The sequence below is a fragment of the Canis lupus genome, chromosome 24 (genome assembly GCF_003254725.2).
Source record: "Canis lupus dingo isolate Sandy chromosome 24, ASM325472v2, whole genome shotgun sequence".
NCBI lineage: Eukaryota > Metazoa > Chordata > Mammalia > Carnivora > Canidae > Canis > Canis lupus.
Window position 1 is genome coordinate 36,199,747 of NC_064266.1, and position 19,555 is coordinate 36,219,301.

A 19,555-nucleotide genomic window follows, 5' to 3' on the forward strand; every position below is an offset into this window, starting at 1 on the left:
CTTACAGACATAATCGAACACAGACCAAAGGACATTTGCAGGAGGATAATGATTATGGTGCTGACGTAACAACAAAAAGATTGGAAGCATCCTCAATGTCTATCAATAGACCAATGAGATCAAGGATGATCCATCCTCAGGATGATGACACAGAAGTCATTAAAAGGCACTGGCTCTGTGTGTACCGACGGGATGGCAGCCAAGATGCACGGAAGCACGACGTGGACCAGGGGTTCCCTGTGCTCCCATTGGTGTGTATGTTTGCAGAGTGATCACATGATGCAGCACAGGCCATCTCTAGAAGGAGCCTCTGGGACACAAACTGCGAGGATGGGTTGGGGGGATACTGATTTTCACTGCATATGTCTTTTTAAACTGATTTTTAAAAATGGATACAGTACTTTAAAAAAAGATTTATTTATTTTTAGAGGAAAAGAGGGGCGAGGAGCAGAGGGAATGGGACAGAGAGCATCCTCAAGCAGATGTCCCACTGAGCATGGAGCCCAACATGGGGCTGGATCCCATGACCCTGAGATCATGACTTGAGCCAAAATCAAGAATCGGATGCTTAACTGACTGAGCCCCCCAGGCGCCCCTGGATGCAGTATTTTTAAGCAAAACAAAAATGAGTATTTTTATAGTGATCTGCAATGACAAGGAGAAATGCTCAGGACATAATATTAAGTAAAATTAAAACTTGGGATTTTAAAGACTACATGATCCTCATCACAGAAGAAAACGTGCAGAAAAAGGTAGCAAACAAATGCACCAGGGCATCAATGATGGTGACACAGATTTTGGTTTTTGTCTTCAGCTACTGTGAATTCAGCACCAATGAGGTGCCACGTCTCCTCACTCAATCCTCCCCTCAAGCAGGCACCACTATCATCCCCCTTTCACTGAAAAGGAAAACCAAGGGCTCCCTAGTCCCAACTCATGGCCCAGCACACGGCAGGGGCTCAATGGCATTTGTCGAGTAAACATCTATGTCCCGAGGCAGCCTGGGAGGTGGGCTAGCAGAACCTTGGACCGGGCCAGGCAGAGCTGGGTTCAAATCCCAGCTCCCCACTCTCTGTGACTCTGGGTAAGTCATTTCCCACTCTGGGTCTCAGAACCTCCCTCCTGAGGGTCACAGGATCGAGCCCTGTGTTGGGCTCCACACTCAGAGTGGAGTTTGCTTAAGACTCTCTCTCCCTCTCCGTCTGCCCCTCACTGCCCCCTTCTCTAAAATAAATAAATCTTAAAAAAAAAAAAAAAAAAAAAGAGCCTTCCTCTTGGTAAAATGGGGATAACCTGCTCACTTCTGGGGTGGCCATAAGGGTCCACTGAGACTGGATACAGGCGACCTCCACATGCTGGGCACGGAGTAGGTGCTCAGAGTGGTTTCCCCTCCCAGCACTCTTCTTCCCCCTCCCCACCCTGTCCGAGAACAAGGGGGAACTTGGACATTCTGCGATTTCCTCCAGCACCTCAGGACCAGCAGAGGCAAGCAAGGTCACTCGCTGTCCATCACTTAAATAGTCAGGGGAGGGTAGGTGATAAATAATTCAGCCTTGGGTTAACTCAATGCAAAGGCCATTTTATCTCGCCCGGACAGTCTAACAGGAGCCACCGCTGATTAATTATGAAGTGGGAGGGGTTCATGAGGCTGCTCAGTGATCTCTGCTTTCGGGGAAAAAGCTGTGGCAAGTTAGGGAGGTGGCAAAGACTGCCTTCCACCCAACTGCACAGACGTAAGTGCGCATGTGTGCATGTGATCCCCCCACTACAAGAGATCTTGAATTCACTACCCTGGAAATTGAGCTTTCTCCTGTAAGGGCCTTGCCTCAGTTTACCCAGGAGGACATGTCCCTCTAGCCTCATTCCCTACCCCTGCAGCCAAAGTCATTCACCCTGGAGCATCTTCTCGGTGCTCTACTTTTTCTGTGAATGGTCATAGCTGACCTCCAGAGGGGCACCCAAAGTGCTTTGGTAGAGCACCCGGTGACTACCTATGCACCACTTTTGTGGCCACATCACCACATATCAGTAGGGTTGGGGGACTCCCACAGCCCTGCCTGCCGCGCATTCACTCCCTCGCCCATTCTCCTTCTAAGAACTACCTCCTCTTCATTCTGATCATCTGGGGCTGACCCACCCCATCCAGACCTCAGGTGTGGCCATGTGCCCCAGGCTAGGCCACTCTGAGTGATGCTCTCAGAGGGGACGTGTGACCCCAGCTGGGCCAAAGAGCATCAGAGTTGGTATTTCTATGAGAATCCCAGGGAAGGAGAAGCCCTCCTCCACGGGGATTGCCCAACTGCCAGGAGCCGCTGGTGGCCTTCACTGCCACCGTCTGGGGAAGCCCATCTGGGGCTGGAGCCACCACAGAAGAAAGTAGAGCTGAAGGATGGGAGATCATAGATGATTTTTCATTTTTTATGATGAAAAAATTTTTTGAGGGGGACACCTGGGTGGCTCAGTGGTTGAGTGTCTGCCTTCGGTTCAGGTCGTGATCCTGAGGTCCTGGGATCAAGTCCCACATCGGGCTCCCTATGGAAAGCCTGCTTCTCCCTATGCCTGCGTCTCTGCCTCTCTCTGTGTCTCTCATGAATAAATAAATAAAGTCTTAATCAAAAAAAATTTTTTTGGTTTTAGGATCAACATGTTTGCCTACTGCCTAAAGGCTCAGAATTGGGAGGGGAGCCTAGACTGTCATGAACTCCTCTCTCTGCCCACCTGGTCCCCTCAGAGCCAGCCTCTGCACCTTGGACTGCAGCCCACAGGGTGGCCCTCTAGGCCCCTGGATGCTGGAGCCTCTGCTGACCCCTCCGACACCACTCCTGACCGCACTCTGATCTGACACGAGCAATCACAGCCATACCATTTTGCCACTTCGTGGAACTCTTCCTGCACCTGGCCTCTGGGGGGCCTCCCTCCCAGTCCCCCACCCCAGCCTCCAGCCCTCTGGCCATTCCTCCCCAGTCTCCTGTGTGGACTCCTCCCCATCTTCCCGACCCCCACGGCTGGAGAGGCCCAGGGCTTGGCCCCTTCTCCATCCACTCGAGCCCCGACGGTCTCCAGTCCAGTGGCTGCCAACCCCACTCCTTTTTTTTTTTTTTTTTTTTTTAATTTTTTATTTATTCATGATAATCACAGAGAGAGACACAGAGGCAGAGACACAGGCAGAGGGAGAAGCAGGCTCCATGCACCAGGAGCCCAATGTGGGATTCGATCCCGGGTCTCCAGGATCGCGCCCTGGGCCAAAGACAGGCGCCAAACCGCTGCGCCACCCAGGGATCCCCCAACCCCACTCCTACCCTGACAACTCCCAAATGCACATCTCCCTCCTGGACCTACACCCTCAACTCTAGATTCTTCCTTACTCCAGGTGTACCCCCTATCCCTCCACACAGTTCTCAGTTTCAAACTCAGGACACCCGAAACCAGCCCTCTGACCTCCTCCCCCAGGCTTGCCCCTTCTACCACCTTGCTCATCTGTTTCAGCATCTTCATCCTTCCTGTTGCCCAGACCAAAACCTGGAGGCATCCTCGTTGGTGCCCTCTCTCAATGTCCCGCCAAGCAGCAAATCCTGTTGGCTCTACCTAGAAATGTGTCCAGAATGCACTCATTCTCCCTCTGGGCCTCTGCGCCTACCCTGGTCCAGCACCATCCTCTCTTGCCTGGATATTGCAGTGGCCTTGTCTCTGGTCTCCCTGCCTCCACTTCTCCCTCTACAGCCGATTCTCAGTAATGTAGCCAGAATGATCCCTCTAAAGCAGATGGCAGGCCATGTTGCTCCTCTGTTCAGAGCTCTCAAAGAATTCCTTTCTCAGAGTAAAAGCCAAAGTCCTCCCCAAAGCTCACAGGGCCCTGCCTGGTCTGCCACCTGCTGTCTCTCTACCACATCACCCTCATCCCCACCTCAGGACCTTTGCACTTGCTGTACCCCCTGCTCAGATGTCCTCATCCTATGTATCTATATGGCTCCCCACTCTGTCCCTTTCCAGGCCTTCCTTGACCACCCTATATAAAGTAGCCCTTCCCCATTCTCCTCTGCTATTCTTTCCCCTTCTTTATCGATTCTTTTTGCAACTTGACTATATTTTATATGCTTACTTGTTTATCAATGGTCTTCTCCTAGAATATCAGCTCCGTAAGAGCCGGATCTTTGGTCTGCTCACTGCTCTTTATCCCCAGGTTCTAGAATGGTGCCCAGCACACAGTGGGCCCTTGCTAAGTATTTGTTGAACATGTCTCCTGAGCTCAAGTTATCTCTGGGCATGGTTACAGGCTTTATATCATCCCTTCCTCTCTTCCTTGTCACAATGCCTTGAGGAAGGGACTGCTGTCTTCACTTCACTGTTGAGTAAACTGAGGCACCAAGAATTTAAGTGACTATTTTGCCAGGGAGTGGCACAGTCAAGATTCAAAGGCAGGCAGGTTGATCACAGAGCTTGCGCCTGCCTGAAACTATGGGGCTACTATCTTGCTCCTGTTCTTAAGACTCAAGCTCTCCAAGTGTCTCCCCACCTGCCTGAATTCTGCACGTTGCCAACGACTCACAGTCAGAGGATGTCCTGTCCCCAAGTCATGCTCAGCTCTCCCAGCCCCGCCAAAAGTTGTTCCCTAGACTTTCTGCCACTCAAGCCCCCAAGCCAGCATCCAGTTCTGCTGACAGAGGTCATTCTGCAATGGATTCTGGGGGCAGATTAGAACTCCAAGTCTCTGCCCATAAATATGTTATTAGGCACTAATGGGGCTCCACCTGCTGATTAAACCCAGCCCTTGCCCCTTGCCAGCCTTTGCCTGCAAGGACAGTTAATGGCTCCGAGAGAAAACTAAAAATAAGCTGCAAGTCGATGGGAAGGGAAGTACCCAGAAACGTCAGTCTGTGCAGCTGTCACTGCTGGGGAGGGGCCAAGAGAAGGGGTGGGACTCTGGGGTCCAGGAATGGACAGGAACCAGGTCTCGAGAAGCCGCATCCTGCATCGTGAGTCCCCTTTCTCTCACTCCGATATCCGGTCCATTACCACATCCATTGGCCTGTCTTCTCTGTTTCTAGAATCCATCTACTTCCCCATCACCTCCATGGCCAGCACCTGGTCTTACCACCACTGTCTCCTCATTGGCATCCCTGCTTCTGCCTTTGCTCCTCAGATCCTGTCCCTCCTCTGCTTAGAACCCTCCCAGGGCTCCCACCTCACCCAGAGAAGAATCCCAAGTCCTTACTTACTGGGACCCACATGCTCCCCACGATCTCCTCCCTTGCTCCCAGCCCCTTGCCCCTTATTCTGCTTCAGCCACACTCAACTCCCTGCTATTGCTCAAACACTGGGTACGATACAACCTCAGGGCCTTTCCACACCAGAAGGCTCTATTCCCACATTCCCACCAAGCTCCCAACTTCAGCTCTTTCTTATCAGCCAAATATCTCCTCAGAGAAGCCTCCCCAACCACCTTGGCTCCAGTGGACCTCTAGGATCTATTTGTGACTCTATTTTACATCCTGCATATCCACATTTAAATCAGCCTGTATGTGTTTCTGTGACTGTCTGCCCCCTCCCCCTCCCCACAGCCAGCTAAAACACAAGCAACAAAAGCAGGTCTTTGAAGCCTATGGTAAGTTCTCAAAGGAACTTTTAAATAATTCTTCAAAATGACTGTTCTGCATACTTCAAAAATGTCAAGGTCATGAAAAACAATGAGAGGCACAGAAGCTGCTCCATATTAAAGAAAACCCAAAAGACAGAATGACTGAATGTACCGTGTGATCCTGGACTGATGTCGGACCAAGCCGAGCCATAAAGGACATTACTGGGACAATTGGCAAGACTGAAATAGGGACTGCCGATTACAGGCTGATCCTGCATCTAGGTTAATTGTCCTGAATGTAATCATTGTCCTGTGTTGCAGAAGGGAAAATTCTTGCTCCTAGGAACTTACACTCAAGTAATTAGGGTTAAAGAGCCATGATGTCTGCAACTTATTTGCAAATGGTTCAGTAAAATAATCATAGGACAGAGAGAAGAGGAGGAGGGAGAGAGAGAAAGCACATGTGGTCAAATGTTCAAAACTGGGAAATCAAGTTGAGGTCTATATACATGTTTGTTAAACTATTCACACAGCTCTTCTCTTAAGTTTGACATTTTTCCAAATTAAAAGAAAATGAATACTGAATAAGCGATCCTTTTGATGATAACGGTCTGACAGTTTGGAAAGTCAGGGAACCGGGCAGACAGCTGGGTCTCTATGTTCACATACCCACCCCCATGCTCATGTGGACCAACGCTCACAAATGCACATACGCACACATGCACACTCATACGCACAGACGTGGGTGTGCCCGACAGCACACACAGGCAGACACGCATGCACTCACATGCACAACCACACCTGTGGGCCCCCATCCGGTCATGCACCCATGCCCACCTGTGTGGCCCAGAGCTGCAGCACTAGAGCCCGGGCCTGCATGTCTGCCGAGACGCCCATCTCCTCCAGGTACAGCAGGTAACTCTCCAGCCAGTTGCTCCGGTGGGCCCGTGTAGCCAGCCTGGCTGGTGACAACAGCTTCCACAAGCGACCTTTGACTCTGCACGCTTGGTCCTTATCCCCTACAGGGGCAGAGCAGACGGTGGGAGTTATGGGGCCACCCTCAAGTCAGGGCCTCCCAGCCCTATGTCCCCTAAGGCCAACGGTCTTCCAGGAGTCACTCCTGGGGGCAGGGAAAGAGGCTCTGGGGAAGGCCTTTAAATGCTGACCTGTTACCACCTGTCTCTCCCCCAGTGGACAGGAGTGAGCAACCTTGTCTGTTTTATTTTGCTCTGTGTCTCCAGCACCTGGCCCACAGTCTATACTCAATCAGTATGCCTTCAGTGAATGGTGTTTCTTACACAGTAGGGGAAGGAATACAAGACACTGAGCAGCATCCTCTCTTCCTGGGTTCCAAATCCCAAGCGATGCCAGCCTGAGCATGCATGTGGAGACCCTATGAGCAGACTTAGCACAGCTGCATTCAGGAGACACTGGGAAATAACCTAACAGACACCAAGAAGGGACAGATGGATCTAGGGGTTTCACACTGACTACCAGGGAAGGCAGGGAAAGTAAATGAGGGAGGAGGGCCAAGAAGGGGCCATGGGGAAAGGGTGGGGTGGCCTCTTCTCAGCCCCGTGGACCTCGATAGAGCACCTTGGCCCAGCATGGCCAGAGAAACTGAGTTTTCAGAAGAAGATGAAAATCCAGATGTTCATGCAGAATCTTCCCATGTCTTCTAAGGTTAGTATCTGAGCAAGAAACGTTAATCACTGTGCAGGCCACAAATGCATCTCTAAGGCCAGCTTCGGCCTATGGATCACCTGTTGACAATCACCGTGAAATAAACAGTGGTGTGTCACTGCTCTGGAGCACCATGCACTGGTGGAAACTGATGCACGGATCCAGATGAGCCCACGAGAGCAGACCATTGAGCATGTGAAGCCAGATGCTTATTATTTATACACCGTGTTAATGCTACAAAATGATGGTGTATTTACAAACGTATGTGCAAATAAAAGACTTGGTTCTTTCGAAATCACCCCTTGGAAAAGTGGATGTTGCTTTGGGTTGTTACAAAATTCTCAAGTACTAGAAACTCTCTCGTTGGCTTTTTTGAATCACAAAGCAGTGTTTCAGGAAGATCCATCCACCCAATGTTTCTAAACTGGGCTGCATATTACAGAGCATTTGAAAGAGTGGGAAATATTGGCTAAACTTATATTAAAATATACACACATTTTAAGCATCTTAGTTACAGTTTCAAATAATATGCTCTATAAGCTTTTCTTTAACCTCTAGACCTTTTCAGGTGATATACTTCTTAATTTAAAGCAATGAACCCAACTGTTCATCAAATACATTATCTTCCTATGTTTCTGAACTTTGGGGAAACTGGAGAATCACCCAGGAGCTTTGAAACTGTGGATGCCCAGGTCCCACCACAGACCAATCTTGCAAGAATGGGGGGGGGGGGGTTGGGCACATGGAGGGTTTCAACAGGTGAGTGGAAGGTATCGGAAGTGTTGAAGCAACCCCAGCCGCTGCTCATTCTGGATGCTTATCGGGATTATCTGATGAAATAGCTAAAGGAAACAGAGAAATTGAACACAGATTTGGAAATGACTGGCATTCTTTGAGGTCTGACAGCACAGCTATAAACCTTGAATATCACTGTCAACAAAGCTTGTAAGCATGACTTTAAAAAGCAATGCAGTATGAAGATAATCATCAGAATGAGGGAAAATATTTGCAAATCATAGATCTGATAAGGGTCTAGTATCCAAAATATATAAAGAACTCTAATGATTCAACAACAACAAAGCCTACCCCACCTCTCAACTCCTCAGTTTTCACACCTGTAAACACACAAGGGGTCATGTAGGAATTGAATGTGTTAACCTATAAAGCACAAAGAGTGATGCTGGACATAGGCCTAATAAACACTAGTTATCTTATTAAAGCCAATGAATGTTAGCAAACTGTTAGTCCATGGAGAATATATGCATGTACTGTTTCTATAATCAGAAAATGATAATAATAATTTGTGAAATAAAGGACACGAGTTTGCAGCCAGGGAGACCCAGGTAGAAATCCTAGCTCTGCACCTTCCTAGAAAGATGATCTTGTGCAAATAATTTGGATCTCTGAGTCTCAGTTTCCCCATCTATAAAATGAAGGCAACCTAGCTCATTAGGAGGATATAAAAACACAGAACACACTTGGTACTGGAAGGGGCTTGGTAAGTTATGCTTGTTCTGCTCTTGCCATTATTATAAGACATTATCGGCCCCAGTGTAATGACTCAGTGTTGTCAATCAGAACTGCCAGGACTGTGTAACTAGTAAATGGCACCGCAGTTTCAAATCCCAGCCCTCCCACGCTGTGTGGCCTTGGCTGAAGCCCTGTCTACCTCTGGGCCTCAGTCTCCCCATCTGTAAAACAAGGAGCCCAGACTTGAGTACCTCTCAAGTTTTTCTTCAGAAGCCCATCTGTTCCCTAGGAACCTGGGGGCACAGTCTAGGGAGGGACATATCTTTAAAGTCTTGTGTTTTCCCTTTAAGATGTATTAGGTTTTTGCATTAGACTCTGTGATTCTTTAACATAAGAATGCCTTTCTACCCTAAACAATATTCAGAGAAAATATACCTATACCCCTCCCAAATAATCCAGTAAAACAAACGTTCCAGAATATTTAGCTTAGGGCTCTATTTAACTGCCCCCAATTCCCTTCTGTATGAGAAGTACCAGACTCCGTGACCTAAGGGTTCCCCAAAGGGTCAATATTCTTTTAAAATATGTTTCCACCAGGCGCCCGGGTGGCTCAGCAGGTTAGCACCGCCTTCAGCATAGGGCCTGATCCTGGAGACACGGGATTGAGTCCCACATCAGGCTCCCTGCATGGAGCCTGCTTCTCCCTCTGCCTGTGTCTCTGCCTCTCTCTCTCTCTCTCTCTGTGTGTGTGTCTCTCTCATGAATAAATCAATAAAATATTTTTAAAAATTATGTTTCTATCTTTAATAGTGGAGGAGGAATAATGCACACACACACACACAAAAAATAAGAAAGCAACTCTAAGAGTTCAAATGGGCATCTTCATCCCATCTCAGCCTCTTCAGAAGCAAAAATCTATACATGTTCCTACATTCTTAAAAAAAAATAGATGTTAACTAAACTATTTTGGTGCTCATTTCACAATATATATAAGTCATTATGCTGTATCCCTTAAACGTATACTGTGTCATGTGTAGCCCAATAAAACTGGAAAAAATTAAAATAAAATACCCCACAATATACCACTCTTCTGCACCATTTTCATAAGACATTTCATCCTATAGCAGTTTATCCCGTTCCGCTTTATGGTTGCACAGTTTGCCTTTATGTGAATGCATAATTTATTCCATCAGTCCCTACTGGTGAACATTTAGGCTGTCTGCAGCACTTGAGGTTATGAATATCTTTGTGCATCGCTAGACACGTGCAAGCATTGCTGTAGGATAATTCCCAGTAGCGGAAGTTCAGGATCAAAGGAACCGGCATTTCTGTTTTTATGGGTTCTGTTATATCGCTCTTCCAAAGAGGCGGCACTCTCACTAGCCCAAAAAAGTCTGGGGGTGGCTTCGTCCGCCAGCCTCCAGCCAAAGATGAGAAACCTTCCCCGACACTGCCACCTGCTGCCCATACCGGGAAATGCAGCCTTCCTCTACCCAGCCCAGGGCCGCTCCCTGAATGACCCAGGGTCCTTGGGAGGGTCTGTGCAGAGGAAGGGGCCACAGAGAAACCACTCTTTCTTGAAGAAGCAACTGGTGCTGGGATGTGTCAGATGCCTTGTCAGGTGCTTTAAACACAGGATTTTGCAATCAGACCAAGTTTTCATTTTGCTGGGCCTGCCACCTACCAACTGTGCGTCCTTGACAAATGACTTCACCTCTCTGAGCCTGTTTCCTTACTTGCAAAACGGGTCTAATAATGCCAACCTTCTAGCCCTTGGTAGCAGGATTCAATAAGACAAGGACCTGTCTCTAAAAGGATTAAGAGGCAACTCACAGAGAGGAAAAGCAAACAGCTGGTGAAACACCAAGAGCTGTTTTATCACAGTGGTTAGGGTACTGCCCATAAAGCCAGATGCCTTTTTTTTTTGTCCATCAGATTGGCAAGGTTTTAAAGGCTGATAACTGCTTGTTGACAAGGTTGTGGGGAAATGCAAATTAAAACAACAAGTTATCCGCCTCTGCCCATCAGATTGGCAAACAAACAGAAAGGCTGATAACATCTGGTGGGGAATGAGCAAACTCCCGCCCTTCAGGCAGGCGTATGAATTGCTCCATGGTTTTGGAAATGATGTGGAAGCCCCTAACAAGAATTTTAATGTGTATGCCCTTTGACTTTGCAAACCCACTTCCAGGAAACTGTCAGAGAGGAATAAAATCACCAGATGGTAGAAAAGATACAAGTACAATGAAATAGTATAATAGACACACACACACACACACACACACACACACACACACACACGAGGAAACAATTATAGATATCCACTGGAGGGGGATGACTGCTTAGACGCTGGCAAGCAAGAGCTCCAAAGATGTTTCAATTCTTCTGTGTATTGATTTTATATCCTTCTACTTTGCTAGAGTCTTTTTTGCTTGAGTTAGCTTTATCATGGGGGGGAAAACTGGGGTTTTCCCAGCATAGCAGCAGATCTTTGGCAAACAGGGAGAGTTTTACATCTTCTCGACCGATTCTTATCCCAGTAATTGATTTCTCTTATCTAATTGCATTGGCTAACACTGCTAGAAGACAATTGTACTGACGGAGAAGAATACACAGCTATAATGTTAGGTCAAAAAAAAATCAAGTTGCAGATAATAGACATAATCCTTTCTAAAGTACACATAGTGACACTCGAGATATGTATATTTGTCTCTATCTGTAAAACACAGTATTCCTACAAAACTGTGAAGGGATATATACCATCATGTTAACACTGGTTTCCACAGGAAATTGGGCTTGGAAGAGTATTATTACTCTTACTGTCTATATCTTTGAATTGTTAACCACAAGAGTGTTTTTCTTTAAAAAAAAAAAAAAGATTTTATTTATTTGAGAGAGAGAGCACAAACAAGGAAGGGGGAGAGAGAGAAGCAGAGTCCCCAGTGAGCAGGGAGCCTGATGCAGGGCTCTATCCCAGGACTCTGGGATCATGACCTGAGCTGAAGGCAGACAGTTAACCACCTGAGCCACCCAGGTGTCCCAAGAATGTTTCTTAATTTAAACAATCTAATACGTTATAGTTTTTTAAAAATACATAAATGAAATGGGTGACGAGTTGCTGAATGAAACCAAACTTAACCTAGTGTCTGGCTATAGAAAGTGCTCAACAGAAAAGGGTTTTTTTTCTCATTACCTCATTCATTCCTAAGAGTCACCCTGTAGGAAGATCCTATTGTTCTCCCCATTTTACAGATGACATGGCTGAGGCACAGGGACACTAGATAGGATCCAGTAAACCACCTTAAGCCATCTGAGCTGAGTCTGTCCTAATCACAGTCTGTCTCTAACTGCCCCTCCAGAGAAAGGGCCTGGGGCAAAAAGAAGTAACTTGCCCAAAGTCTTCAGCCCAGAAGCCCCACAGTGGGACTTGAATCTAGGTTTTGCTGCAAGTGTCTGAATCCAGGACACACATTATTTTTAAAGCTTCCTGCAACATTTGTCATACATGGAATTTCCTGGCCTCCCTGGAGACTCGGATTCAACTAGACCAGGATGGGGCTTGGGGGCTTTTTTTTTTTTTTGTAAATATTTTATTTTATTCATGAGAGACACACAGAGAGAGAGGCAGAGGCACAGGCAGAGGGAGAAGCAGGCTCCATGCAGGGAGCCCGATGTGGGACTCAATCCCAGGTCTCTAGGATCATGACCTGGGCCAAAGGCGGCACTAAACCACTGAGCCAACCAGGCTGCCCGTGGGGGGCTTGTATCATTAACAAGGGTCCCAAAGGATTCTTCTCACTAGGGAAGTTTGAGACACAGTAGCCAGAAATCAGTGTGGCCCAATGGATCCCATGGCCCCATGCTCTGAATCCTGCAACAATCTCTTTACCAATACTGAGTCCCGCTCTGTAGCCACAAAAATAAATGGGGTGGGGATGCCTGGGTGGCTCAGCAGTTGAGTGTCTGCCTTCGGCTCAGAGCATGATCCCAGAGTCCAGGGATCGAGTCCCACATCAGGCTCCCCTTGGAGAGCCTGCTTCTCCCTCTGCCTGTGTCTCTGCCTCTCTCTCTCTCTGTCTCTCATGAGTAAATAAATAAAATCCTTTTTAAAAAGTTTTTAAAATGGAGTGGATTTTCACAAACCCAAGTGGATATACTCTAGATATGGGTTTCCATGAACATGCCAAGGGGCAGAACAATTCCTTCAGTGTGCAAGATCAATGTCATAAGAGCAGAGGGTTGATAACTAAGAGAAAGGAGGACATGTGTGCCACAAAAGACACAGACAAGAACAGCCTAATTCACAATAGCTCCAAACTGGGAATGACCCAGACATCCATCAACCAGGGGACAGATAAACAAATTATGGTACATCACTCTAACAAAATGCTATGCCACAACAAAAACAGACTACTAATACATATGGCAACCTAGCCGAAGTTGACAGACAAGAAGCTGAATGACAGAAGCCAGACACAGAAGGGCACACTCTGTATGATTCTATTTATGGGAAGTTGAAGAAAGGTAAACTAATCTGAGGTGAAAGGAATCTGTACAGTGGCTCCCTCTGTCAGGTGGATATTGACTGGGAAAAGACCTGAAGCATTTAGATTTACCTCTCAGCTATGCACTTAGGACCTGTGTGCTTTTCTGATAAAAATTATACCTCAGGAAAAAAAAAGTAATAAAAATCTTTAAAAATAGAAGAAAAATAACACACAATAAGGTCTGCAGGCCCTACTGCAGATGTGCCATACCCACCAGGAACCCCAGCTCTGGCCCGAGCCCTGCCCCTGACCAGTGACAGGGATCTCACTGCTTCCCAGGGCAAGAGAACATCCTCCATCCTAGGTTGTCTGTGATCCTTCAGCTGGAGTATGGGCTTCCCCTCTGAGTCCCTCTGTCTGACCCACCACCCATTATGGCCCCCATGGTGCTTACCTGCTGACAGGGAGCCACGTGCCAGTTTGGGGAGAAGCAGGTCTAGCTGGCGGAAGGTATGGAAGACATCAGCTGAGTGGGCACGGTCCTGGGCCTGGCTCTCGTGGGTACGTGGCAGAGCTTCCACTCCATACAGAGTCAGGTAGCCAGCTCTGCAGGTGGCAAACAGTGGGTCAGGGACTCCTTCTTGGATGCTCCTGGAGAAACTCTCCCAGAGCAGCCGAGGCAGGGCCTCAAGCCCTCAGGGAGTGGCCCTTCTTGGGTGGACACAGAAAACAGTCCATAGAGGTAAGTAAACATATCAGCTGGTGCTCAGGGATGCACACAAACAAAGCTGGCTGGAATGCAGGGTGTGGGAGTGGGCATGGGAGGGATGAAAGGTAGGGAGGAGCTCAGAGTACAAAGAGCAGAGAGAAGGGGCTCAGGGCAAGATCCTGAGCCAGGAAGGAGATGCAGTGTTGAAGAGCTGCAAGGAGGCTGGTGAGGCCAGAACAGAGTGGCTGAGGGGACAGCAGGGCAAGATGAAGGCACCAATCAGGAAAAGAGGCTACTGCTCCTGGAGAGGGAGTCAGGGCAGGCTCCCTGGAGGAGGCAGGGTCTGAGCTGAGCAGGGAGAAGGGGAAAAGGAAGGGGTGCAGGCTGAGGGCATGACCTGGGCACAGGCTCAGAGCCAACGAGGCAAGCGTGGTCTGGTCAGAGAGCTGCCAGGTGTTGCTGGTCCAGGCACTGGAGCTGGAATGTGAGGGGACAGGACGGGAGCAGCCAGGGGGTTGGCAGGGCCAGTCACAGAGGGCACGGAAGGGGGCTGGGTGGCAATGTGGAGAAGGTGGGGCTGAGCCTGAAGGGCCCTGAGGGGTCTGAGCAGCGAGGACAGGGCCTGGCATCCTGGCATCCTGGACAAAGGAGGAAACACACGAGAAGAATGAGCCCTCCTACCCGCGTGCGCACACACGCACACACGCGATACCCACAGGAATGCTCTTAACGAAAATGTTTTCACCACCAGCCACTTGAAAATGCTCCAAAAGCCCAGCCCCTCTGGACTCAGTCCTGGGAGAAAAACCACAAGCTTTCACTCTTTCCATGTGGTGGGAGGGACTGGACCTCAGCAGAGATACCAACAGAGCCCTGATCCATCCCCCATCAGCTTCTCCTCGTTCCTGCATCTCCCAGGAGGACTTTCCAGAGGAGGAGCAGGTGGAAGGGGTGGGTGGGGGGGGCGAGAGCCAAGAGAGGCCTGTCTAGTCCCACTCCATCCCTCATCTGCGCAGGGCAGGCTCCTGGCACATCTTCAACCAATGTTCGATGGAGGGATAGATGGAGGGATAGATGGAGGGAGATGATGGAGGGAAATGATGGAGGGAGATGATGGAGGGAAATGATGGAGGGAGATGATGGAGGGATAGATGATGGAGGGAGAGATGAGGGAGGGAGAGGTAGAGGGAGAGATGGAGGGATAGAGGGATGCATGATCGAGGGAGAGATGGGAGAGATGATGGAGGCAGAGGTGGAAGGAGAGATGACAGAAGGATAGATGGAGGGATAGATGATGGAGCGATAGACAATGGAAGGGTAGACAATGGAGGGGTAGACGATGGAGGGGTAGACGATGGAGGGATAGGAGAGTGTATGGCCGGCTGGCTGGGAGAGAGGAAGGGTGGGCAGATGGATTGATGGTTTGACTTGGGAGAAACTATAGGGTGCTCATGATTTTGAGCACAGTCACCCAGTCTCCTACTGTCTCATGTGTCCCTGCATCCTTCCCTCACCCAGCCTGGCTTCCACATCCCAGAGATGGAGAGCTCACGACCTGCTCACCTCACTGCATGGACACAGCAACCCTTCCTTTGAACAGCTGAACCTCCCGGGGTCATACCCAGGCCTCCTCATCGTCCATGTCCCCCGCCCCTCCAGTCACACCAGGTCCCGGGGGCCCGTTCTCCACACCAGGGACCCCAGGTTCCTTACGGCAGAGTTGTAAAGGTGCAACCCATCCACTGGATTCAGTCCACCAACATGTTTTGTTTGGTCAATAAAGTTTTCCTATAAACAAACTGAATGACTGGGAAAACCACACAAAATCCGAACTCCCCTCCCCCATCTCATCTTGGAAAAGGAGAGAATCTGGTCCCCCGAGAGCCTGCAGTCCCACCTGGCAATCCTGGGCAGCTGTGAGCCACAGTTGCCCCCTTATCTAGGAACCAGCCGCATCAGCTGGGCCTGTGTTCTCTGGTCCCACTGGCACCAGGGTTTTCCTTAAAGCAGAGAACCATTTCCTTGTATATATATTTCTACCAAAATAAGCAAAGAAAAATAAGCCATTAAAAAAAACAATAAAACCCAACAAGGCCATAAGTTTCACGCTGTGGCACCTGCATATCAAAGTGATGTAAAACAGGGCAGAAGACAGAATAAATCACCAACACCACATGACCTATAGGTGGTGCTAGGAGCCAGGAAGAAAAATAAAGGTGGCACAGAGCTGGGTAAAGAGAGGGGGCTATCCTGTTAAACGAGGTGTTGGGAGAGGCCTCTGGGGGGTGCCTGGATGGCTCAGTAGCTTAAGCATCTGCCTTGGGCCCAGGTCATGATCCTGGGGTCCTGGGACTGAGCCCCACATAGGGTTCTCTGCTCAGTGGGGACCCTGCTTCCCCTCTGCCTGCAGCTCCCCCGCTTATGCTCTCTAATAAATACATAAAATCTTAAAAAAAAAAAAAAAAGGCTTCTCTAAGGAGGGGTATCACTTGACACATGAATGAAGTGAGGCGAGAGCCACGGAGACATGTAGGGAACAGCATTCTTGGGCAAGGGAACAGAATGCGTAAAGGCCTTGCGGGGAGTGTGCTAGGCTGGGGCAGATCATGCCGGATCCTGTAGCCAGGGTTAGAACTCTAGATGGGACTCTGAGTGAGGCAGAGGTGCCACAGGACAGGTTGGAAGGCTTAAAGGGTAGCATCTCATGGTTTGTGGCCACACAAACCTGCACCTTCCATCATCCAACTCGTTCATTCCCTTCCTATCTCAGGGGCTAGAAATGGAACTAAAAAGGCCCAAGTCCACCAGGCCAGGAAACAAGCTCCAGCCCAGGCCTCAGATCCTGAAGACACAAAGACCCATTTACAAGTGACACCCCCACCCTCACCCCGATGTACACACGCTGCTGTTACCATGGCTGTAAACTGACTCGGCTGCCACCACATTGTCCCCACTCCTTCCGATACCACAGCCTCCTCTCTGACTTCTTTCCTCACACAAGGACGTAGGGTGATTGGAACGAGAGAAATGGGAGATGCCCTACTGTGACCTTACTGTGTGGTTTCAGCTGCTTCTCTCTGAACCTCAGTCTCCACCTCCCACAACGACAGGGTGGGCCAGGCCAGCATCACCCAGACAAATTACAGCCCTCGGGGGTGTTTGCACCTGGGTGACATGAGAAAAATGTGGACCACTTAACACATCAAGGGTCACGTTTGAAAGCGTAGGCTCTGTAGGGTGCCTGGGTGGTCCAGTCAGTTGGGCAACCGACTCTAGATTTCGGCTCAGGTCATGATCTCAGGATCATGGGATCAAGCCCAGCATCAGGCTTCATGCTGAGCATGGAGTCTCCTTGAGAATCTTTCTCTCCCTCTGACCCTCCCTCAGTTGCGCGCGCACGCTCTCTCAAATTGATCAATAAATAAAATCTTAAAAAAAAAAAATAGTGTAGACTCTACAGCCAGCCCCTCCATGACCCCAATGCTGGGCCTCTGGGCAAATGCCTGAAGCAGTCCAAGCCTCAGTTTCTTATCTGTTAAATCGGGTTTATAAAGTTCCAGCCTCTCAGAGCTGTTGTGAGGGTGAAATGCGTTCACACACATTGAGCCTACACGTGAGCACACAGGAAGGTGTCATAAACGTACCTGTGTCCCCTCTGTCAGTGAATGCCCATTGTTTATTCTGATACTGTGTCTCTAATTTTTTTTTAAAGCAGTTGAAATGGGCTTTGGTTTCTGAAATGCTGGTTAACGGCACCACCAGAAATCGGTGGGCTGTCCTGCCTGTTGTCTCCCGCCACCACTCCTGCCCCCATCAAATCCTCAGCAGGGCCTGTCAGCTCTGTCCTCCAGAGCTACCCCTTTGTTGCCATCTCCCTGTCACCTCCTGGCTCAGGCTCCTGTTCTCTCTCCCAAGCAACATCAACAGCCTCCTAACAAGCCCATCGTCTCTCTGGTCACCACCCCCTGCCCAAGGCTAGTCTCCATCCACAGCCAAAGAAGCTTTAGACCCAAGTTCAATCAGGTCACACCTCCTATTCAAACCCCTAGTATCCCTCATCTCACTTAGAATAATTTCTAAAGCCTTTTATGGCCTTGAGGCTCCATGAGGCCTGGTTTACGCCAACCGCTCTGACCTCATCTTAACCCCACCACCTGGGCTGGCTGCGCTCAGCCACGCTGGCCCTCCAGCCACTCTGCACCTGCTGGCTCCTTTGCCTACAATCCTGGCATGGTGGGCATTTGTAGCCAGCCCCCAACTCTGAGGCCGGGGCCTTTCCAGTCTGGTGAAAAGAGCCCCCGAGGTGCTATCACCCCATCTGCTCATCTCTGCGGCCATATCTGTCACTCTCTGGCATACTCATCTTCACTTATTGGTTTATCATCTGTCTCTCTGACTGGCGTCAGCTCTGTGAATCCCGGGTCATTCTCTTTCCCCTGCTGTGTGCCTGGTGCCAAGGACCACGTCTGCCACCGCCGAAGGGAGACACATTGGGTAGTGCAGTTTTTAATCTAAGTTTACAAGATCTGATAAAAACTTAACATCCTGGGTTGGTCTCCCAAACATTTTGTTTTCCTGGTCTGTGAGGTCCAAGGTTTGGAAACCACAGCACAAGACGGTCCCTGAAACCTGGTTCTGTTCCTCCATCTCCGGACAGCCGGCAAGGCCCCCTCTTCCTAACTTATGCCTCCTTTCCAGCTCCTCGATTAAGCCAGGTGAACACCTGGGGTCCCAGATACAAAAGGTCATCTTGCAGACTTTGCTCTGAGTGCCCCACTCACAAAGCCCTCCTGATTCCCGTGGCCACTCTCAATGGCTGACCCAGGTCCGGAGTACTGGGGACCACTCCAGGAGGTGGTGGGGGGGCCCAATGGCTCACCTAAGCAGGCAGCTGTAGGAGAAATCCAGGAGACTTATCTCATGCCAGCCACTGCCGGCTTCTGTGGTGTCACCCAGCAGGACAGTGCGGAGGTTGGCATACATGGAGTCCGTGAGTGCCTGGAGGTCCTTGTGGAGGAGAGTCCTGGGGCACGAACAAAGCAACAGTACAGCTTCCAAAGGGGAACATGCACACAGGAGCCCCCCCATCCCCAAACCTCAGGGTCCCAGGGCTCTAATTCTTCATTGGTGATGGGGGCCTGTGGACAGTTGGCATAAACATGATGGTATTTGTATTAGCATCATCAAAGGCAAATACAGCTGCTCTTTATTGCACCAAGCACCATGATCTCATTTCATCTTCTGACAACTGTAGGGATCACAGTTGTTATTATTATGGCACTCACTTTACAGAGAAATTCAGGGCCAGAGAAGAACATGACTTTCCTAAGGTCACACAGCCGGTAAGTGATACAGCTGGGATTGAAACCCTGGTCTGGGGACTGGGGACACCTGTGTGGCTCAGTGGTCAAGCATCTGCCTTTGGCTCAGATCATGATCCGGGGTCCTGGAATTGAGTCCTGCATTAGGTTCCCTGCAGGGAGCCTGCTTCTCCCTCTGGCTGTGTCTCTGCCTCTCTGCCTCTCTCATGAATAAATAAAATCTTGAAAAGAAAAGAAACAAAATGAAATCCTGGTCTGCCCAACTCCAGAGTCTGAATTCCCAACCATGACAGTCTGTTCCTCCTCGGGA

The 19,555-nt window shown here is 49.3% G+C and overlaps 1 protein-coding gene across 1 annotated transcript in view; it reads right to left on the reverse strand.

Annotated features, from left to right (window-relative positions):
- The window catches only part of PTGIS (prostaglandin I2 synthase), a 40,356-nt gene that overhangs the window by 9,167 nt on the left and 11,634 nt on the right, over positions 1–19,555 (reverse strand). The window contains 3 exon segments of the mRNA XM_025470376.3: positions 6,413–6,594; positions 13,670–13,821; positions 18,804–18,947. Of these exon segments, the coding sequence (XP_025326161.2) occupies positions 6,413–6,594; positions 13,670–13,821; positions 18,804–18,947 (478 nt within the window).